Source organism: Rhinolophus hipposideros, assembly GCF_964194185.1.
Source record: "Rhinolophus hipposideros genome assembly, chromosome: 15".
NCBI classification, from domain to species: domain Eukaryota; kingdom Metazoa; phylum Chordata; class Mammalia; order Chiroptera; family Rhinolophidae; genus Rhinolophus; species Rhinolophus hipposideros.
The window spans coordinates 47,522,942-47,547,500 of record NC_138061.1 but is presented as its reverse complement, the minus strand read 5'-3'; the positions used below and the strand labels follow the sequence as shown (position 1 = coordinate 47,547,500).

The window sequence follows — 24,559 nt, the reverse complement described above, 5'->3', positions numbered from 1 at the left end:
GCTGGGGTAGCACTACTTATACCAGACAAATGGACTTTAAAACAAAGGTTATAACAAGAGGCAAAGAAGAACCCAGTAATCCCACTTCAGGGTATTTATCTGAAGAAACCAAACACTACTTCAAGGGGAAATGTGCATCCATATGTTCATTGAGCGTTGTTTACAGTGGCCAAGATGTGGAGGCAGCCTGGGTGTCCATCGATAAAAGAATGGATAAAGAGGAGGTGATATATATATATATATATATATATATATATATATATATATATATATATATATACACACACAGTGGGGTGTATACATATATACATACATACATATATATATATATATAGTGGAATATTGCTCGGCCGTGGAAGAGAATGGGTTCTTGCCATCTGCAGTGGCATGGATGGACCTGGAGGGAATTATGCGGAGTGGAGCATGTCAGAGAAAGACAGATGTAATGTGATTTTGCTTATACACGAAATCTAAAGAACAAAATAAACCAAAAAACAAACAAAAAATACAACAAACAAATTCATAGATACAGAAAATATTTTGATGGTTTCCAGATAGGAGAGGGGTTGTGGGTGAGTGTAAAAGGGGAAGGGATTAAGCAGTACAAATTGGTTGTTACAAAACAGTCATGGAGGTGTAAAGTAAAGCATAGGGAATATAGTCAATGACATGGTAATAACTATGTATAGTGCCAGGTGGGTACTAGACTAGTCAGGGGGATCATTTCTTAAATTATATACAAGATAGGCATCACTCTTACAATATCTGAAACTAAAGGTAAACTGACACAGCTCAATATCAGACTGGATTGAAGAAATGAGTCCATCATCTTCGCTGCCTCAAGAAGAAAGGGTTCTCATCTACTTCAGACTCTACAGTTATTATACACAATTACTAGATATATACATAGATACATATATCACACAAAGTAGTAGAAAAATGTGACTCATAAGCAAGAGAAAAAATAGACAATAGATATAGTCCTATAGCCCTTCTGCGTATTTATCTAAGGGAAATAAAATCATTAGCTGGAAAAGATACCTACACTTCCCTGTTCACTGGAACATCATGTACAACAGCCAAGATACGGAAACAATCTATGTGTCCATTAAAAGAAAATGCGAAGAAGGTAAACGGGGCCAAATATATGGTGATGGAAGGAGAACTGACTCTGGGTGGTGAACACACAATGTGATTTATAGATGATGTAATACAGAATTGTACACCTGAAATCTATGTAACTTTACTAATAATTGTCACCCCAATAAATTTAATTTTAAAAAAATGTGGTATCTACATACAACGGAATATTATTCATCTTAAAAGAGATGGAAATCCTGCCATTTGCGACAACATGGATGGAACTTGAGGGCGTTATGCTAAGCTAAATAAGTCAGACAGAGAAAGACAAACACTGTATGAGCTCAATTATATGTGAACTCTTAAAAAAAAACCTGAATCATAGATACAGAGAACAGATTAGTGGTTACCAGAGACAGGGAGGGTAGGGGAGTTAAAAAGCTTAACAAAAGTAATGGAAAAGTCTAGTAAAGTAACTGTATATAAGATCAATAATAAAAGTCAATTGCATTTCTTTGCATCAGCAACCCAACAATTAGGAACTAAATTAGGAATAAGTCTATGAATAAAAGAGTGCAAGACCTATGTAGGAAATTACAAAGCTTTTTGAAAAACATTAGAGAAGACCTAAATCAATGCAGAATCATTCCATGTTAATGGCTGGCAAGAAACAACATCTTAAACCAGGGGTGTCCAAACTGCGGCCCGTGGGCCAACTGCGGCCCGCAATCCATTGTTAATTGGCCCGCAGCAAATTCCAAAAATATATTTAGTTTACTTAAATAAACCAGGTGAGGCAATACGTACTTCACCTCGAGTGAGTGGCCCGGCTGTGTGTGTATTTTACCGCATATGGCCCTTGGTGAAAACCGTTGAAAAAAGTTTGGACACCCCTGCCTTAAAGAGACCATTCTCCCCAAACTGCTCTATAGATGCATTGCAACATCAGTACAATTACCAATAGGGGTTTGGTTTTGTTTTTTGTGGAATTTAATCATTTATGCCAGTATGTCATCAGTAGAAAAAGCAAGGACTATTTTAAAAAAACAGAGCTTGCAAAACTATCTGTATGGGGAAAAATGAAATTTGTTTCTAATCACACCACAGATAAAAATATCATCTCCACTTAGACTAAGAACTAAATGTCAAAAACAAAACTAAAATGTTTTGGAAAACAGAACTGTTAAAATCTTTCTGACTTTGAGGGGAAAGAAAGATTGGTCAAACAAGACACAGAAATGTTTACTTTTTAAAGAAGGTTGAAAATCTTGATAATATTAAATTAAGAACTGTGTTAATCAAAACCTAAAAGAAAATAAAAAGACAAACTAAATGAGAAGATATTGGATGTGCCTAAAATCAACCAAGGACTAGATCCACAATATATAAAGAACTCCTAAAATCAATAAAAAAGAAACACAGAGCTCATTTAAAAACAGACAAAAGCCATGATTAAGCATTTCACAGAAGAAGGAAAACATTTGGTCAGTAAACATATGACAAGATGTTGAATCTCAGAAAAATACAAATTAAAACCACAATTATAAATCACTACCCACCTATTAGAATGTCTAAAATTAAAATGACCAATCAATCCAAGTGTTGGCAAAGATGTGGAGAAACTTGAACTCTCATATACTGCTAATGGGACTGTAAAATGGTTTAACTATTTTGGAAAATAGTTTTGTCTAAAAATTTAACCAAACGACCTAGCTATTTCACTCCTAGGCATTTACCCAGGATAAATGAAAGTATATGTCCATAGAAAGACTTGTATAGAACATTCATAAGTGCTTTATTTGTCATAACCCAAAACAGGAAACAGCCCAAATACTCATGAATAGGTGAATGGATAAACAAACTGTGGTACATCCACACATTGGAATATTCAGCAATAAAAAAAATGAACTTGTAACGACATGTGTCTCAGAATAAATATACTGAGTGAACGAAGCCAGATCAAAAATTTTTGATGGTGATGGATCCGTTCTTTATCTTGATTGTGATGATGATGTCATCAAAACGTATCAAGTAATGGGGCCGGCCCGGTGGCTCAGGCGGTTAGAGCTCCATGCTCCTAACTCTGAAGGCTGCCGGTTCGATTCCCACATGAGCCAGTGGGCTCTCAACCACAAGGTTGCCAGTTCGATTCCTCGGCTCCTGCAAGGGATGGTGGGCTCCACCCCCTGCAACTAAGCACCTTGAGCTGAGCTGCTGCTGCGCTGCCGCTGAGCTGCTGCTGAGCTGCCGCTGAGCTCCCGGGTGGCTCAGTTGGTTGGAGTGCGTCCTCAAAACCACAAGGTTGCCGGTCCGACTCCCTCCAAGGGATGGTGGGCTGTGCCCCCTGCAACTAGCAACCTCAACTGGACCTAGACCTGAGCTGCGCCCTTCCACAACTAAGACTGAAAGGACAACAACTTGACTTGGAAATAAAAAGGCCTGGAAGTACACACTGTTCCCCAATGAAGTCCTGTTCCCCTTCCCCAATAAAATCTTTAAAAAAAAAGTTAAACAAAAAAACAAAACAAAAAAAGTATCAAGTAAATTATATAGAAACAGAAAGCAAATCTATAGTTACCTGAGTATGGAGGAGGAAGTAAGAGGTGGGAAAGAGAGATTGCAAAGGAAATTTTTGATGGTGATGGATATGTTATTTACCTGCATTGTGATGATGGTGTCATCAAAACAATTCAATTTTTTAAACTTTAAATAGGTACAGTTTACTATATGTCAGGGAATCATGTTTGCTGTTTTTTGACTCTAAGGGAACAGAATAATTCCTTTTAAAGAGAAAAATCCCTTTTTTTTTAGTCAAAATATCTCAATGGTTCTTTTTGGTTGGGAAAGGCAAGGGCTCTTGGGCTGGCCTAGGGATGTGTTGATACCACAGTAGGGTCACTTGCTCTGTAACATAAAGCAAGAGGAACTTTTTATTTTATGGAAGTTGTCCAGAATTCAGAGAAGAGGAGAATATGAGAAAGAAGTCCCCAGAGAAAATGGAAGAATTCATAAGATGGTAGCCAGCAGAGCCTATGGAGAAAGATGACCAGTGAGAAATTCTCTGGAGTGGGGATAATCATGGAAGTTTGTTATCTGATATTCATGTTTAAATCGTTTCTTATCCTGTGAAGTAGTCTCCCTCCACAATCCTCAAACCTTTAGTTAAGTCTGTTCCAGACATTGGCCTTGAGTTAATGGTGTTTTTGGGAATCAAAGAGGAAGGAACAGTTCCATACATCAGCCAAAACAGAGAGAGAGGCAGCAGCTGCAGGAATTTTGAGAGCAGTTGAGATGAGTGAGAAGCAAGCTGGAGCAAGAGTTAGAGGAACTGGAGGAGATAAGCATTCCCTTCAGGAATTGTTGAAATATTATGGTGGGAGATAGGCCTCGCTGTCGTGTGTGGGATGTAGAAGAGAGCCTTTTTATTTGAGAATTAAACTTGGGAATATCCAGTTACTCTTAGAACATACTTTGGGAAAAGCCACGCTAGTCCATGCTAGCTACCACAAAGGTGACTCAAGAGAAACTGAGACTCACATATAGCCTATGATGGGAATGACACCCCCTGGGATCGTCCCTTGTGGTATTAGTACACTCCTGCTCTTCAGGCCAATGCCTCAAACCACTGTCAATGACCTACCTTTCTTCCCATCTCTCCTTTCTTCTCATATTAAAAACAAAACAAAAAACCCACGAAGATGTTCACGTTCTCCCCACTTCTCTTCCTGGCTGGACCAGAAAAGAATTCAACTCTTCTCCTCTAACTGCCCTCCTAGTTCACCCCAAATATGAGCGACTAAATCCCTACTTAGTCAACTTCTCCCAAGTCCCTTCCTTCCTCTACGAAAATCCGATTCACCAGGAATTTCAACTAAAACAGCAAGAAGGGGAATATCAAGATGGGGGTAGAGGGACGTGGGTGTGAGAAACTCGTTTCCCCCAGTTGTCATCACTAGCCATCCACATGTCTGGGCAACGCCACATGTCATGTTGATGTTCAGGGTGCTCATACCAATAATAAGATGGGCCCCCTAACCACAGCAACAACCGTAACACGACCACCTTACACATGTACAAGTGGCTCACAGCTTATCCACCTGTCTACATATGTAGCTTGTGCAGTTCACATCAACGTGTTACGCTGTGAAAGTATTCTCCTTTCTCACATGAGGAAACTGAAGCTCAGGAAGCATGCCCAACTCTTCAAACCACTGTCTCTCTGCCATCGAAGATGCTATATCCCTGAATTAGTGCCAGGTCTATGCGCACATTTCAGTCAGCAATTATTAACCTGGGCCACCTTGGTTAAACCCTCCAGAATCCATAAACTTTTCTGTGAAAAAGTTACTTCACTTTCAATCACCTCTACTTGAAATTTGGCATTTCCTTCCATTATGAATGTGGGCAACGATAGTGCCAGCAGCAACTGTGACTTGATCTCTGGGCGGAATCACAGACATTTTCATATCTGCACTGTTGTTGTGAATGTCTCAAAACACTGTTTATACCACCAGGACTTCAAAATCCTGGTTATTATTTGGTTTCTGCTGACTCTTGTTACAGAATGCATTAATAACTGAGCACATATATTACTGTATCACCATTTTATTATTCTAATAACTATAATTCAATACCATTGGCTTCCTTGGTAATCCTAGGCATTTTATTATGCATTTTAAAACATTATTCTGTGAGAAGGATTGCCAAAGGGGTTATGGTGCATCCTTCCAATCTCAAGGATGCAAGGCACGGTTAGAAACTGTGTCTTCATCTTGTTTCTGTTTACCATATTGTATTGCAGATATTTACGTGTCTTTCTTTCCTTGCTAGCGTCTGAGTACTTACAAAGCAAGAACAGTGTCTTCCATTTCTTTGGGTCCTCAGTGCCTAGAACAGAACTTAGCATTCACTGAACCATCATTTATAGAGTATCTACCGTGTGTAAGTCTCAAGTCCCATTGGGTGAGGCACTAGAACAGAGAGATTCAAAGGAGAGCAATAATTCATTCCCGTGTTTGTTTGAGCATTCATTCATTCAATCATTCAATTATAGAACTGTCCGATAGCTACTCAATGCCAGCCACTGTGCTAGGATCTGCGGACAGCAACAAAAATGAGTCTTTCTTCTCATGGGCACCCATTTAGCTGATGGGAAGAAGAGAAAACAAGACTTCTGAAGACACACAAATGGGAAGGAGGTCACTTGTTCTGCAGAGTTAGGGTAATAGGGAAAATGTAATTCTAAAATCTATGTTCATTAGCTCTCTCTAGCCAAAAAGTTACAGGGAGAAAGTAACCATAGGACTAGATGTAGTTGAAGATGCTCTTCCCAAGAGAAAAAGTCTGTGGGGTCCATTCATAGGGAATGTTTACCTTTGTCATTGCTCATCCTGCTTAGCAAACTGAGAAATTAGCTCTCCATCGCCCCAGGTGTTTCAGGGACTGACCTGTCCAAAGACAGCAAGATGGATGTCTGCCCTCTCTGCAGTTCCGTTGTGGTTCAAGGATTCTATGATGCTATCAATTAGTCAGAATGGACAAGGTTGCCTGGATACCTGGGGGCTTCTTTCTCTTGTAAGAGACAAAAACTGGAAGGCAAGTAGGCTGGGCGACCTCCTCATCCTGCCAAATGTGCTGAGAGACCAGGTCGTGGGAGAACATGGTGGCGCTGCTACCTGAATCTCTGGGCCAGAGAGACTATCTCTCCAGGCGGATGGCAAAGGGAGAGACCCCAGCAGAACCAAGGGAAAGAGGGACTAGGAGTTGGAGGTGTCTTACCAAGGAATGAGAAAACTGGGGACAGATAACAAGGGCAACATGGTTTGGGGGTCACTAAGACAAAATCTGATCAGGTAAAACATTTGTCCAAAGAGACATAACCTCAACATTCAAAAAAGATAAATTTAATAAAATCGTACAACTTCTCTCCAAAGAGGTATAATCTTAAAATACAACACAGTTCATTTTGGTAAATCTAGGACCTGCCCCCAGCAGTATTTCCATACATGTGTACTAAATGTACGAAGAAGCAATTTCCCAGAGAACCTCAAATCCTCATCCATCGCCAGCCCCGGCAGGCTACTCACCCTTATAGACTGTAAGATCACGTAATAGAGTCACCAGAAGTATTCATTCAAATAAAATTTGGATAATCTGTTAAAGATATTGTAGAAGATATGCCATATATTTCCCTCTGTTGGTAGGCAGTCTGGACTGGAGACATGCTCTCAGCAACCTCTGACTCTCTGTGCCCCTTAGTCCACGGCAAAGCCTGAAGTTACCAAGTGAGCCTCCCAGATGAAATATTAATACTTCACACAAAGATTCTTGGGAAATCAAATATTTTTTATTCATTTACTGGATTTCATATAACCAACAGTCCTTCAAACAACCATCAACAGCAGCGACGCAAACCACATGTAAAATGAAAAACAAGTGCCCCAAACAGTGACACACATATTGAGACACAGAAGCCTCCAGAGTGCTGACTTAACTCCCTCTGAGAGTGAAGAGCTTCCTGCAAGCCTCCCTGGCAATCAATCCTTCTTCATCCTGGGGCTCAATACTCCAAAGTCTTTGTTTTCGCTTCACATTTGAAGTCAACATGACAAGTTAAGGACAAGTTAGATTAAGTCTCCGATTTATTACAGGAGTCCCTAGGCCCTTGAGCGTGCAGCCCCAAGTAGAGGACCCAACCTACTACAGTGACGGCTGAAGCGTACCAGTGGGAGCTCTGCCATCCAGGCCCCATGGGCAGACTGCATATCCATGGCCAAGGCCAGCGACCACAAGATCCAAAGCCATAGAGAACTGACAGGTCAGCCTCAGCTGAAAGTTCTGCTGGAAGGGGATCTCTCGAGCCACACGCATGCTTTGATTTTACAAGCTGGCCCACCTTAGGCCCAACTATGCCACACAGAGATATCATTTACTGCCCTTGAAAACCAGTAACAAACTGCTAAGAATACCCAAGAACCTTTCGGCCGCCTAGAAGGTAGTCAGCCAGAATCTTGCCTGTTGGTCCCTGACCACCTTCTCTGCCAGAGGAAAGGCTGGTCGGTATCCAAGGCTCCTCGGGCCTGACCCTGACGGGCTCCTAGTTCTCCTTCTGTGCCTGCTGTAACCTCTTGGCCACAGCAGTGATCAGAGCGGCTCCCTTTCCACTCCCGTCTTCTGACAGCATGAACGTCACGTCACAGCGAGGGGCTAATTCTTTCACAGTTTCCTGCAATATCCAAGAAAAGCTATGAAAAAGAGAAAAAAACATCATCAGCACTCATATATAGAATCAGCGTATTTATAACTGATTCCAATCTAGTTTGTTCCTTCCCGCTTGTTTCTCGAGGCTCTAGAATAGTTTATACAGCTTCTTCAATAGCTGCTTTCACGTTACCTTTTATTGAGAGACTACTAATGCCAGAGACTATTCTAGGTGTTTTACATACAACATCAAAGTGTGACAATAATAGTTTGAAAATAAGTGTTACTATCTTCACGACATAAATGAGTTGATGCTCAAAAACTAAGAATTTGTCCAAATTTGTACAACTAGTAAGTTTATTAGGATTTGAACCAGGCCTGTCTTTTTCCAAAGCCCACCTTTTTTCGGTTCAAATTTTTATTTCAAAGTTACAGAAAAGTTGAAAGCATAGTTCATTGAACACCTGTACACCTTCTGCCTAGACTCAACAAAGTTAAAATTTGGCCTTATTTTCTTTATCCATCTATCCATCCATTAATTTTCCCCCAAAACACACAGTCTTAATCACAATGATACTTGGCCTCTCTCAAATCCTTTGCGATATTAAATCCATTTGAATTAACATCCTGGGAATCAGTTACCAGGCTAGACTGTGGGATCAAAGCGTGTTTACCAGAGGCCTGGGCATCTAGGCTTCGGGTCCTGGGATCCTGGGTTACTATAATGGTACAGATGGTGGTCATCTCTGAGGGCCATCATGGCAGAGCAGGTTCTGAACCCAACTCTAATACACAACCAGTGGGTAACTCTTGCCAACCACTGAAGCTCCTTGGGGCTCTGCTGGTTAAGGGGGAGGAGAATGTTTGAAGTCTTATTGGAAGCACAGTTAGCCCCAAACTGATGTTAGCCCCAAACTTGATGTTAGCCCTAAACTTCCTGGGAGAAAGGAGAAAATGGCTTGGCAATCTCTGCTCAATCATGTCTTTTTTAGATGTATAATTTAGTGGGGTTTAGTGTATTCACAAAGTCGTGCAACCATCACCACTATCTAATCCCACAACATTTTTGTCATCCTAAAAAGAAACCTCACACCCGTTAATAGTCACTTCCTATTCATGGCACCCCCCCAAGAAGTCCCCAACAACCACTAATCTACCTTCTATCTCTGTAGACTTGCCTATTCTGGAAATTGAATATAATGGAATCCTATAATATGTGGCCTTTTGTGTCTGGCTTCTTTTACTTAACATGATGTTTTTCAAGGTTCGTCAAACGTGTAGCATGTGTCAGTACTTTATTCCATTGTTCGGATGTGCCACATTTTGTTTACCCATGCATCAGCTGATGGACACTTGAGTTGTTTCCCCTTTTAGCTATTAGGAATAATGCTGCTATGAACATCACCGAAGTTTTTGTGCGAACATGTTTTCGGTTCTCTTACGTACACCTAGGAATAGAATTGCTAGGTCACATGGTAACTGTATGTTTATATTTTTTACGAACTGCCAAACTGTTTCCCACCAACAATGTATGAGAGTTCCAATTTTGTCACATCCTGGTCAACACTTGTTATTGTCACTCGTTTTTATTATAGTCATCTCAGTGGACGTGAAATGGTATCTCATGGTTTTGATTTGCATTTTCCTAGTGACTAATGATGTTGAGCATCTTTTCCTGAGCTTACCGGCCATTTGTAGATCTCCTTTGGAGAAATGTCTATTTAAATCCTTGGCCCATTTGTTAATCAGCTTATTTGTCTTTAGTGTTGAGTTGTTTTAAATGTTCTTTATATATTCTAGATATAAAGCCCTCATCAGATATAGGATTTGCAAATATTTCCTCCCAGTCTGTCTTTTCACTTTGTATGGTGTTTAATTTTTTACAGTTCTTAATTTTGATGAGGTCCGATTTATCTATTTTTGTTATTGCTACTTATGCTTTTGATGTCATATTTCAAAACATTACCTAATCCAAAGTCACAAAGATTTACATCTATGCTTTCTTTTAAGAGTTTTTTAGTTTTCAGCTCTTAAATTCAGGTCTGATCCATTTTGAATTAATTTTTGTACATAGTGTGTGGTAGGAGTCCAATTTCATTTTTTTACATGTGGATATCCAGTTATTGCACCATTGGTTAAAAAGAATATTCTTTCCCCATTGAATAATGTTGGCATCCTTGTTGCAAATCAATTGGCCATAAGTGTTTGGGCTTATTCCTATTTTCTCAATTCTATTCCAACGAGCTGTATGTTTATCCTTAAGTCAGTACCAGACTTGTCTTGATTATTGTCGCGTTAGAATAAGTTTTCAAAAAGAGAAGTGAGTTCTTCAACTTTGTTCTTCTTTGAAGATCGTTTTGACTATTCTGTATTCTTTGCATTTCCATATGAACGTTAGGAACAACTTGTTGATTTCTGCAAAGAAATATGCTGGGATTTTGACAGTGATTACTCTTAGTTGGAAGATCAATTTGGGAAGTATTGCTATCTTATTATTAAGTCTTCCAGCCCATTAACATGCGATGTTTTTCCATTCATTTAGGTCTTCTTTAATTTCTTTCAATGATGTTTTGTAGTTTCCAATGTACACGTTTTATACTTATTTTGTTGAATTTATTACTATTTTGTTCCTTTTAACGCTGTTGTAAATAAAATTTTCTTTCTTAATTTCACTTTCGGAATATTCATTGCTAATACGTAGAAATGCAATTGGTTTTTGTATATTGATCTTGTATCCTGCAACCCTGATGAATTTATTAGTTTCAATAGGCTGTGTGTGTGTGTGTGTGTGTGTGTGTGTGTGTGTGTGTGTGTATTCCTTAGGATTTTCTATATGCCAAATTATGTCATCTGCAAACAAAGATAGTTTTACCGTTGCTTTTCCAATATGGATGTCTTTTACTTCTTTTACTTGCCTAACTGTCCTGGCTAGATTTACCCTTGATTTTCCCCTTGAGATCACACATTTTCGTTGTGGTTCCTACAAACCTCTCCTTGAATCATGATTTGACTGAGAGACAAAATCATACACGCATTTGGAGGCATCATTAGAAGCAGTACAATGCTGAATAGCACTGGGAGAGTGTGTATCCTTGCCTTATTTCTGATCTTAATGGAAAAGCATCCAGTTTTTCACCAGTAAATATGATGTCAGCTGTGGGTTTTTCATAGATACTCTTTACCAGGTTGAGGGAGTTCCCTTATTCCTAGCTCGCTGAGTACTTTTACTTTGAAGGTGTTAGATTTTATCAAATGCTTTGTCTGCACCTATTGAAATGATCCTGTGGTTTTGTTCCTTGGTCAAGTCTTGGTTCAGTGGAGAGGCTTGTAGGAACCACAACAAAAATATGTGACCTCGAGGGGAAAACCAAGAGAAGATACTAGTCATTTTGGACAATTAGCATCACAGGATGGGCTAAGGATCAAGGATTACAATAATAAGTTCATGTATGCATTTCAACATGATCGCACATTTGTATAAGCTTGTTAATACTTTTCCTGTTCACCCAAACAAAATGTAAAACATTAAATAAAAATAATAGCTTTCATCATTGAAGTTTTCGTGATGTGCCAGGCTCACTACACACACTATTTAACTTAATCCCACAACCATCTATGAGGCAGGCATGACTTTTGTCCTCACTTTACAGAGAAAGAACTGAGGCTCAAAGACAGTGAGGAAGTGGCCAAAGGCCTGCCAGCTTCTAAGTGGTAGAGCCAGAATTCAAACTCATATTGCCTGTGAGGGCTCTTAATCCTTCTGTCCACTTCTTCTGAGCTAAGAAAAGTACAACTAGCTCCTACTTGTCCATGCTCTCTGTCGTACACAATATTCAGTCTCATTAGTCCCCTGTGAGTTTGGGAGGGGATTTGTTAAAAACTACATTTACTGAGCACTGTGTGAAGCACTTTCTAGGTATGAACACACGCAATCTTCAGGCAGTGCTATGAGGTACAGGTTATTACTGCCTGCATTTTACAGATGAGGAAGCTGGGGTTCATCAGCGACGATGGTGCACCCTCCCACGTCATACCACTAGCAAGCACAGCCACCAGGGCTCAACCTTGTCTGCCAGAGTCACGAGAGTCCACGCGTGGCCTCGGCACCCTCCCACCCCGGCCTGCTCGGGCACTCACTGAGGGTGCAGCTTGTACAGGGTTCCGTCCACGCCCACAGTGATCGTCAGGCGCTCCAGCCCCTGGTCTTCCCTCCTTTTCTCCACGATGGCAGCCATGCCAGCGCCACAGAGCTGGGCCGCTCGGCGGGACACAGCTCCACACACCTCCTTCACCACGATGCTGTCCTCACAGGTGCTGTCCAAGCCGAGCTGCTGCAGGATCCCCCTGACCTGCAGGAGGGCCAGCCGGTCGCTGCAGGGAAGCAGAGCAGGAAGTCAGGACCTGCTTTGGGGGCCCTGGCACCTGCCCACGTGGCTCATAGACCCCATCCCGAGATGTCCTAGCAGGAGGGAGGAGACAATGATCCAGACAATAGCTAAGCTGGGGATACAATGCCTTAAAAGTTCTGAGACTTAAGAAGTTCTGCCATGCCAGAAAGTCATATCATCTTTAAAAAAATAAAGTGTAAGCACCTCTTGGGTTAGGCATGTTTCAATCTGTTAGCTCACTAGGAGCTATTATTAGATTCAGCAACCAACACACCAGGTACCCATTTTTCAGAAGAGGAATCTGAGGTTCAGAGTGCTAGAGAATAGAGAGGGATTCAAACACACACCTTCTCACACCACATCTAGGCTCTCCCGCGGAACACACCAGCTTCCGATCCTCTGGCCCCATTCAACTTTCCTTCCTTTTGACTTTTCCTGATCCTGTGCTTTCTCTTCCCAGCTAGACTACATTCTCTTTGAGGGTAAGACTGATTCTCAATAGCACAGCACAAGGCTGTGTACATTCAGTGGGCAAATGAATAATGTATGTACAATGTACAATCAGCGTCTTAGTAAACGGGAACCTGCTAGAACGGTAAGTACATGCAGAGAACCACCCTCCATGGGGACAGGTTAGCCTCGAGTCTAGACCCTGCTTATCTCACAGTGAACTTACAGAGCTCCCAAGCTAAACAATATGAAGTTATAGCCTTGACCGTCTCAGGTAACACTTAAGGAAGGAGAGTATTATAAAGAGAGAACAACTGAGAAACAACCTCTGTGGTCAGATAGCGGATTCAATGGGTTAGTGGGGGGCTGTAGCCAGACAGCAGAACCCTTTTGTAGACTCTAACGATGAGTTTGCAGGAGACTATTTAATGCTATAGATAATGTTTCTGATGCATTGAGTGAAAAAATAAATAATAAAATACTATGATCTTGGTTTGTTTTGGTTTTTAAATAATGTTTGTCCTTATACAGAAAAAGAAAGCAGAAGGAGCTCTGTTCAGATGCTGGTAAGATTACCAGTAATTCTTAGTTTCTTCATTACTCGTTTCTTATGAATGAATAATATTTGTATAGGAAGAATAAAAGTGGGATTTTTTTTTTTTTTTAGGATATATAAAAATAAAACGTGAAATTCCTTTCACGGTCTAGCCCTTCACAGGTTACCCAGTTCTTTCATGTATGTTCCCTTACTCGATGCTCAGGGCAATCCTTGGAGTTAAGCAGCAGAGCAATTATTTATCTTATAAAGAAGAAACTTGGGGTCCAGAGAGGTGAAGCTACTTGCCTCAGGTCACACAGCACAAACAAATTAAGTGGTAGAGACAGATCTTAAGCTATGGCTCTGAGATTGTAAATCCAGGGTTCTTCCCCTGAGAATCACTGTCTCATCTATACAACATCCTTTGAAATGGCCCACAGTCAGCATAGCACCTACCATCTTCCCATTGGCACTAAATGGGTTTGATTTTCTCTTAATTCCATTAGGGGTTTTTGTTTTTGTTTTTAATGCCTGTAGAAATCAAAGCATCCAAAGCAGACACATTTTGTGTGTCAGAAGCAAATATTTCTGGAGTCACATAGCTCCTTTCAACATGCTTTGTCCAGGAACAACTTTCTTTGTATTCAGGCAAAAAGAAAAAAAAAAAGGTAAGGCAAAGATAAATCAATTTGCTTATCTCTTGCACACGAGGGAGACTTTATTTCCTCCCACAGCAAAAAAAGACCCCTGTGGTCACCAAAGGTGATAACTTTTAACTTGCACTTCTGGATATGATGGGTTGAAGACCAGACCAAAAAAAGGATGCCGAACATTTGCTAATCAGCACTTCAAAAATACAAAATTGCTGCTGCTGCTACTGATTCCACCATCTCCTCCTTAGACAGAAAGAATTTCTCTGCAATAGTCTATCTGATTTCCCTCATTAAGTACACTGTTTTCATTTATAAACAGTTTTCTTTTTTTCCCTCTGATTTTTGGCTTGCAGGCACCTGGCCATAAAGACCAGGAGAATTAAATGAATGAATGCAAATTAAGAGAAATTCCAAAACAAAGCTTCTAATAACATCCGGTGCTGGAATGAAAAGTAGTGAAACTGACATTTGTACATTACTGGTAGTGATGGAAACTGGAACTGCGTTTTTAAAAAAGTGTGTCCATAGGGAAATGCTTCTACTCCTAAGGAAATAATTCGTGAGATACAAATGATTGTATGTACAAAAAGCATAGTTATGAAGTGCAGAAATCCATACATTACAAGCTATACATTTTATACTAAAGGGAGAGTTTAGTCAATTATAGTACAGAAACAATGTTATGGTGATGGAAGAACTGACTCTGAGCGGTAAACACACAATGTGAGATATAGATGATGTAATACAGAATTGTACACCTGAAACCTATGTAACTTTACTAACCATTGTCACCTCAATAAACTTTAATCAAAAAAAGAAAAAAAAAACAATTTAACATAATGCAGCCATTTAAAATTATAATTACACCAAAGAGTTGATATGGGAAAATTTCTCTTTCTAGAAGTATCCCAGTTAATAAATGCAGAAGGAGTTGACAGCATTAAATTATCGTCATTTTACAATTTCTAGTGAAATCATAGCTCTAGGTAATGAGCGTCAATGATGCTAATATCATAAAAGAGAAACCAACAATTCAGTGTCACCTATGAAATACTGTTGTCCAAAATTCAACACCAAATCTAACATCTGGGTCTAATTATGAGTTTGCAGGAAATAAAAGGGACAGAAGAAAATGCTGGCTGCTGCAATGAGCAAAATCTAGAATATAGGAACCTCATAGGATAAAAGAACATAGTTTCTTCATCAATCACATTACAAGGGGAAACAAGAAAGGGAGGGGAATTCTATTAATTAAAAGAGATTTAACAAACATACGAAGCAAATGCAATGCATAGACCTTGTCTGGATACTGATGCAAACAACTGAACTGTAAAAACCATTATTTTTAGGCAATTTGGGAGGTGGGAACGCTGAGATGATGGTTATGACATTAAGGTTTATCATTCGCTATTTCACGTGTGGTGATGGTAAGGTGGTTATGTTTTTCTTAAAGAACTCATATTTTAGAAATATGTTTTGAAATATTTATAGATAAATTAATAGAAAACGTGGAATTTGTTTCAAATTAATCCAGCTTGGGGGTGGGGAAAGGGGGAGTACACAGATGAACCCACTTTGTCCGTGAGTTGGTCATGTTGAAGATGGTAATGGACACGTTAGGTGCATTTTACTATTCCCTCTACTTTTGTATATGTTTAGAACTTCATAATAAAAAATCAAGTAAGAACCAGAATTGTAAATGAAAACTTCCATGAACAAACACTGAATAAACAATATACAGAATGATGTGTGTAAATATGATTGCAATCACAAAAGTGTTGCAAACGTTCAAGAACTTGAAAGGGAATATAATATGCAAAATGAAAACAGCTGTATTTAGTAGTGAGCACAGGGGTGATTTTTTTTAAAAGACTTTTATGTTATGGACACATTTTCTTTTCAAGAACAAGAGGATCATTTTCTAGGCTGAGCTAACTCTTGTGTAACAGTTTAGGAACCTTGAGACTCAGAGTGGCTGCTGGCCCCTCAGCTGGGTACACACCCCCGAGCTGTGGTCCTGATGCAGCTGGAGGGCGGGGGCAGCCCCGGGAGGCAATCCCCTGCTTGATCTCAGCTTCACTGTTTTTATTTTTAAATCTCAAACCTACCCAACCCTCACATGAGAGCAGCACCCCCAAAACAAGGTGAACCTGATCACACATCACCTTTCAATCTGGGACAGGAACTTGGTTTCAAAGATGCCCCTGGTCCGGAGACGTTCGGAAATCTGCCCACGGAAGAGGAGACCCTGCTTGGTCAGGTCAATCAGAATCTGCCGCACGATCTCCCCCAGGTACATCCCACTGGTCATTTTCTCATATCTGTTTGTGGAAGAGGGATAGGCTGGTGAGAGGAGGACACTCAGTGCTGGTGAATGATTCCCAAAAATCAATGCTGGTGAATGGTTCACAGGTTGGGGTGAGGAAGGCACGCCTTGTTGGGAATGTTTCAGAATGCGCTGCAGGGCAAGAGAAATGCAATGCCTAAGACAGCATGATGTGGAAAAGCCAGGCTTTGGAGCCTTTTGACCAGGAGCCAGGTCCCAGCTCTGCCACATGTTAATTGTATGGCCTGAGCAAGTACTAAGTCACCATCCATGGAACAGGGAGCAAATCACTGACCCCACAGGACTGTTGGGCAGCACGCATCTGGCGTACAGCAGGGACTAAGCAAAAGTCAGTCCCTCTCCTGGACCCAAAGCCAACTGGCTTTGTGTTACAAATCTGTTCTACTGAAGATTCTTGTTGCTTTATATTGCAAGAAATCTGTTCCACTAGAGATTCTGCTCCATGAAATAACACATTTAAACGGCACACACCGGGAGTGGTACAAAAAATGTTAGCTTCCTTTTCCCTTTCTGCCAGGCTGTGAGCAACATGACAGCAGGAGCAAGAGAAGAGAACCAGCAGGCAGACAGGTATGTGTGCCGGTGTTAATCACAGCGATGCAGAGATGGAGGTCACTGCCTGTCAAATGGAAATCGGAGACTCTGGGCTGGACTTATGTTCTCTTCAATGCTCATGTGAAACCAAGGAAGCAACACGAAACACACAAATTATGGCAGCAAATTCAAATGTGCTGCCCCCTTAAACTCTCACTCCAAAACTGTGAGCCTCCAGCGGATTCAGAGATACAACGAAGTCAGGAGGAACTCACTCATTGAAAAGAGCCATGATACTCAGATGCCCAATCGTGGGATTCAGAGATAAGTTCCCTTCTTTTTGGAGCAACCCCTGCTTCAGCTGGACTTACCACAACTCACCTGCCTTCCAGCTACAAAGACTAGTGCCAAAGGAAGATGAGGAACCACCTGGGCCTTGTCCAAGTCTCTTCGTATGTAGTGGTACCTTTCCTATCTGCTCAACTTCTCCACTTGGCTGTCACTCATCAGAGTAAATCTGTATTTCCACCTTATTTTATGTATTAAGACACTGAGTTTAGTTGTGACAAAGACTATATGGCCTGATAGTAAAACATGTACCCTCTGGTCCGTTACAGAAAACGTTTGCCAACCCTGTTCTAATGGACAGGCCGGGGTTAACTACCAATCCCCAGTGAGAGAGCTCCATCCCCATCTACTCTCTCTCCTACTCAAGAAGGTATACAAGAATGCAAGTGAAAATGGACTCTTTTTTTTATTTTTTAAAGAACCATTCCTTATTTTCAGTATTTTCAGTGTGGTTGGCAATTGGAATACACCTCACAAGTGACTGCAACCCATGTTGGGAGACAATATCATGGCTGAGAACCAGGATTCCCATCTTTCACCAGCAGCCACTTCCGACCCCAGAACAACAGAGGTCAGCAACCTGGCAGCCACTTCTTGAAAGGCTGAGAATGTTGACCCCTAAACTGGACCTACTAGCAGCCATCCTGAAAAGGCCCACGGAGTCCCCAGGTCCCTGCTCTGTGACACCCAGCTCACAGTGAATGGACTTTCCGACAGCCTCTGCCTCACTTCCACAGCCACCACTAGCCCTTATGGTATTTTATGGTAATTAGAAAAAGGCACCCCTTCTTTTCACTTATTAGAAAGTTGTCATAATATTTCGCTTTCATTCAAATAAGAGAGTTCACTGACATCTGACAGAGTTGTAATAAACATACAAAGCTGTAGTGTCTATGATGTGGAAACAGCACCCCCCCCTTAGGTCCGGTAAAGTCCTATACTGCATAGCCTGCACAAGTGGACACATCCACCTCCTCACCTCTGTTTGCCAGGATTCAAGGACCCCTCATCCACCTCCTTGTCATATTGGGTCTGGATGTCATCTATGCAGCCATTATCTCCAAATCCTCCCCACTCGGTGTTAATGCACATCTTCCCTTGGTCCCCTTCCACCAGCTCTATGTTCCTTAGCTCCTCCATGTAGCACATGTTGCTGCCTGTCCCTAGAAGGAATCATGAAGAGACTTGAGTCTTCCAGAGACACCACAGGCCTTAAAGAGCAGCAGGGCGCAGCAGGTAGGAATGTAGGCTCAGAGTCAGACACAACTGGGGATGGATTCCAGCTTTACACTCATTGCTGAGTGACATTAGACAAGTATCTCATCTTTCAGAGGTCCAGTTTCTTCATCTGTAAAGAGGAAATAATACCTGCCTCGTAGATTTGTTATAAAGATAAAACAAAGGAGATGATGTCCAAAAGTTTCCTCCACAGAGTAAGTATTCAGTAAATGGCACCTGTGATACCTTATCATCATCGTCACTGTCATTGTTAAGCGACAGGCACACAAAGTGAGCTTCCAAGCAGTCACAGAGTTAGCAGTCAGAGCTGGAAGCGACCGTGAGGAATCATCTTGGATAAGCAAACGCTTGGCCTCTATAAGCCATCCTTTTCTCCTTTGTCCATGACCTGGCCTCAGAATTATTCCCAACACAACTGTCCAAGCAACTATTACATTCAATTAAACAAGTCTCACCTCTTTCCTCTCCTAGATCTAGCCCAACCCCTCCCACAAATGAGGGAACTCAAGTCCAGACAGAAGAAGTAACCTGCCCAAGGTCACAAAGTGGGTAAGAGTTAGAGTGACATGAAACCTCTTACGTGGCATTGAACACACCTCAGTATGTTCCCATCTTCTTGGTCCACCTACTATTCACCTCCAGGAACCCCAAACAACTGGAACAACTTTCTCAGATTCTGTCATTACTTAACCTGTGCCTGTCACTTGGAATGCCCTTCGTCCTTCTCCACCTGTTCAACTCCTACCTGTCCCCTCACTTCTTAGAGAGTCATCCCACCAGAATCCACCCTGGCCCGTAGTCACTGCCATACTTCTCCCAAGACTCCTAAGAAGCCTATCTTGCCTCAGGCCACCCTCTTCTCCTCTCCTAGGTTTCCTTTCAACTCTTCCCCCTCCTGGGCGCCCTGATAGCCAGAAAAGGCCAGAGAACAGAGGAGGCATATGTTGGAGCCAGCATCAAAATCCAGCTCCCTCAGCCCCAGGCCACCACGATCCAACTGAGATCTCTTTCTTCCCAGAATAATCTGTTCCAAGGCCCTAATCTGAAAATCCCCTCTTCCTATGTCACTCTCCTTCTTCAACAGAAAGGACCACTTTGGCTTGGGACCCTTCATGGAAAAAGATACTAAGTAAAGACTTAGAAATTAAGGGACCTGGAATCCCAATCTTAACTTCATTTCTGCCTTGGACAAAGCCAGCTTCAGAGCCTCTGAATGGAACGATGCCGTCTTCCCTCACTATGTTATAAAGGGACCTGCAGATGTGACATGCCTGACCACTCACCTGCAATCAGGCCAATCTCACAGTTAGGATCTTCATGGGCACAAGTCATCATCGTCCCCACGGTGTCATTCACAACCGCAACGATGTCCAGGTCAAATTCCTACAAAGGAAACAGTTCTCCTGTAAGCAGAATGGTCAAACCAAACAGGCTCAGGGAGGGCACATCAGCCCAAGGTGTGTGGGTGGGGGCGGGCAGAGGTCAGGGTCACAGGGCCGGGCATAGGATGGCCAAGCAGAGGGCCTGGGGGAAAGGGGCAAGGTCAGGCATGAGCCTCAACCCCACAGCGTACGTTTCTCCTCTTGATGGCTTCCCTGAGCATGTCCACCACGTCTTCCCCTTCACAGTCAGTGGCCTTGAAGCCTTTGGTCCACTCAATGAGCGTTCCCTGAAAGAAAGGAGGGGAAGTTCTTTTGAGCAGTAGTTTGCGGGGTTACTACACAACCCCAACATCTAATACGTAGTTGACCGCTAGTCAGATGTGTGCGCTTTGGGCTACGTGCATTTCTGCAGCCCTAACCCTGGGCCCAGAGGCATCCCGAAGCATGGCACTCAGGCAGGGTCCACTGCCAAGTGGAATAATTGTCGCAGTTAGTATTTATCAGGGGTCAACTTACGTTCCCTGGCCATGGCTGCCAGAACAGAACAGAACAAAGGCCTGGATCGTAGTGATCCCACTTCTAATTTAGCCAAGGACAGATTAAGATGTGCTTAAAGATTAAGCTACAAAATGCTTAGCAAAGCATTGTTCCACAGTTAAAAACTGGAGTCATCCTTTCATTCCAACAAAACGGATCTATCCTCTTGTATTATACATCAATAGAGGAAATGTTACACAGCCATAAAAAAAATCGTGTTGTAAGAGAACGTTGGATGTTAGAGAAAGATACCATACACTGTTCACCATACACTGTTAAGTGAACACACATTAAACAAAAACAGATAGTGAATTATTCTATTATTCTTTTTAAAAATCACACACACACACACACACACTTGAATCTGACAAAAGTTCTGAAACAACACATATTCCAAGGGGTTGACAGTGGTTCACTCCAGGTTCAAGATTATGCATGTCTATATTTTCTAGTTTTCCTAAAATTAGCATATATATATATATATATATATATATATATTTATAATAGGAGAACTCTGGAATAGGAGAGGTGGCCAGCAACTCTGATGGTAAAGCCCCAACCTTTGGCCCGCCTCATCTGAGGCCTTCAGCCCCAAGCCCCCTCCTGCTCTCCACAGTGCTTGGGAAGCTGGATTCCCTTGGTCCTTTCCTGCTGGATATATGTAGAACATGAGAGATTCGCTGCCAACTGAAAAGTCTCTCTTATTAGTTGTAATTACACAAAACAATATTTTAAATTTTTATTTTTTATTTTATTGGGGAAGGGGAACAGGGCTTTATTGGGGAACAGTGTGTACTTCCAGGACTTTTATCCAAGTCAAGTTGTTGTCCTTTCAATCTTAGTTGTGGAGGGTGCAGCTCAGCTCCAGGTCCAGTTGCCATTGCTAGTTGCAGGGGGCGCAGCCCACCATCCCTTGCAGGAATTGAACCGGCAACCTTGTGGCTGAGAGGATGCGCTCCAACCAACTGAGCCATCCGGGAGCTCAGCGGCAGCTCATGCGGCAGCCATGTTCAATCCTAGTTGCAGGGGGAGCTGCCCACTATCCTTTGCGAGACTCGAGGGAACTGGCAACTTTGTGGTTGAGAGCCCACTGGCCCATGTGGGAATCGAACCAGCAGCCTTCGGAGTTAAGAGCATGGAGCTCTAACCACCTGAGCCACAGGGCCAGCCCCAAAATTTTAAATTTAAAAGACTCTTTTTTTATACCCAAATCGGTGGTTTCGTTCCATTGGTCTCCCCCTCCCTCTAAGCTGTGTCTTCATGAGCCCATCAACTTCCAGGAGAGAGAGGCCTGGGGGCCCAGTGTCCTGGGTCATGAGGAGAAGCTGTGTCCTGGTATCTGCTGATCGTTCAGGCCTGTGGACAGCTGCATGTGGCTCCTTTCCCCATGGTGTATACGTAACCCCCGTATTATGGCACTTCTATAACATGGTTTCACTCTAACACAGTTTGAGAATTGGAGAAATCCCCAAACAACACTGAGTGTAATAAGAGCTTTTAAGAGCAAAAAATATCTCATTCAAAATTAGGGAAATCCCGAACAACATGGAGCATAATAAGAGCTTTTAAGAGCAAAAGGTATCTCATTTGAAATTTTTCATTCAAGCGTGGATGTCATATCAGATTTGACTGCAGAATTTTAAAATTTATTAGAATTTTAAATCCATTTTGTTTGTGGAGTATTAAGTTCAGAGGATGAAGATATCTTGTCAAAAAGAAAACGCCGTCCGTTAACAATGCTTAGTAGTGATGACGAAGAAAACACTATTTTTTTTCCATTTTTTTTAAGGAGTACATGACTTTATTGGGGAACAATGTGTACTTCCAGGACTTTTTTTTTCCAAGTCAAGTTGTTGTCCTTTCAATCTTAGTTGTGGAGGGTGCTGTTCAGCTTCAAGTTGTTGTCCTTTAGTCTTAGCTGTGGAGGGCACAGCTCAGCTCCAGGTCCAGTTGCCGTTGCTAGTTGCAGGGGGCGCAGCCCACCATCCCTTGTGGGAGTCGAACCCGGAGCCTTGTGGTTGAGAGCCCGCACTCCAACCAACTGAACTATCCGGGAGCTCAGCGGCAGCTCAGCGCAGGGTGCCATGTTCAATTTTAGTTGCAGGGGGTGCTGCCCACCATTCCTTGAGGAACTCGAGGAATTGAACTGGCAACCTTGTGGTTGAGAGCCCACTGGCCCATGTGGGAATTGAACCGGCAGCCTTCGGAGTCAGGAGCACGGAGCTGCAACTGCCTGAGTCACCAGGCCGGCCCCGAAAACATTATTTAATACATATTAATATGTTATACTTTTGGTGAAAATTGCTTTAATAAAGGTATTTCTCTTAATTATAAAAATATAATAGTATGTTTTTTTAATTTTTGGAATCTAACCCCCTTTTTTGTACTAGTTCTTTGTGTCGTATAACACGGACTCGCATAACAGCATTTTTAGGAACTTAACAACCGTGTTATATGGGGGTTACCTGTGTTATTAATGGCAGCAGCAATAGAGGAATGCATTGCCCTTGTAAAAAACTAAAGTGTTCCTAATAATGATAAAGTCCCTCTAACTATCTCCCCAATCTGAGAGGTAACCTGTATTATCAGTCTGATATGAATACTCTTGGGCCTTTTTGTGTTTACATGTATTTTTAAATGAATTTGTTCCGTGTGTGGACTGCTGCAATTTGTTTCACTCAGCGATGTGTCCTCTAGACCTTTCCAGGTCAGTCAATATGGATCTGACACATTCCTTCATTGAGCAAAATATTCCACAAATATAATTGTACAGAAATTTTAAAAATTCACAAAACATACCTGTAGAATAAGTACTATTGTTATCTCTATTTTTCAAATGAGGAAATCAAAGTACAGAGGGGTCAAATAACTTGCCCAAGGTCGGACAGCCAGTAAGCGGAAAAGCCCAGATTCAAACCGAGCAATGAGGTCCCAGACCCCTGCATGCTCGTAACTGTTAGACCCTGCTGTCTCCCAACGGGGTAGGAAATATGTGTGAATCACTTGGAATGCTGTCTGGCACAGAGCCAGCACGATGGCTGTGTGTGTTAAATAAAAATTAAGTGATGAATTCCACGTGATTGATACACTATAGTTCATTTATTTAGTCACTCTCCATTGCCAGACATTTGGGTGATTGCTCATTTTTCATGATTAAAAAGCAGTGCTGCAGGGAACACCCTTGTTCCTTTCTCCTTGGGCACGTGTTTCAGAAATGAAATCTTGAGAAGTAGATCTTCCGGCTCTTAATGTTCTGGCATTTTTCATTTTGAGAGGTCAGCCTTATTACCCAATAATTCAGTCTTTTGAGCCCATTTTTCCCCATTCTCTGAACGACTGGAGTGGGGTGGGGAGGGGCCTGCTGAAGCGTTTGTTTCCATGGTGTTCTCAGAGCCCTGGAGAGCTCCCTTTCAGTTCTGATTTTGCACCTACCCATCAGATGAGACCTGCATGCCTCGATTTCCTCATGTGAAAAATAAAATAGGATAGGAAATAGAGCGTAATGCACACAATAAGGATAAGTATTATTTCTTGATTTTGGGGGTTTTTAATTATATATGTGCAGTTTTACTGTGCATCAAAATCAGAATGGTTCACAAACACTGGCATCGAAAGTATGCCGCCTGGGCCCTGGGCCCCACAAGGGCAGAATGCGAGAGCCTGGGCTCTCAGAGCCATGTGCTGGGTTGGAGCCCTCCACCACCATTTATAAGTGTGGCAACTTGGACAACTTCCTTAACCTCTCTGTCTCTCCATTTCTCTTAACGGCAAAATGGTGATTAAAAACAGTGTATATGGCACAATGGAATATTATTCAGCCTTAAAAACGAAAGACATTCTGACATATGCTACAACATGGATGA

At 41.8% G+C, this 24,559-nt stretch overlaps 1 protein-coding gene across 1 annotated transcript in view; it reads right to left on the bottom strand.

Moving 5' to 3' along the window:
* Positions 1–6,969: 6,969 nt before the first annotated feature.
* The window catches only part of HKDC1 (hexokinase domain containing 1), a 44,836-nt gene continuing 27,246 nt past the window's right edge, over positions 6,970–24,559 (bottom strand). The window contains exons 13-18 of the mRNA XM_081074820.1: positions 20,351–20,446; positions 20,061–20,160; positions 18,518–18,701; positions 16,475–16,630; positions 12,418–12,651; positions 6,970–8,324 (exon numbers count right to left, since the gene is read on the bottom strand). Coding sequence (XP_080930946.1) covers positions 8,177–8,324; positions 12,418–12,651; positions 16,475–16,630; positions 18,518–18,701; positions 20,061–20,160; positions 20,351–20,446 — 918 coding nt within the window. The 3' untranslated portion in view covers positions 6,970–8,176. The remainder of the gene's footprint in view (positions 8,325–12,417; positions 12,652–16,474; positions 16,631–18,517; positions 18,702–20,060; positions 20,161–20,350; positions 20,447–24,559) is intronic.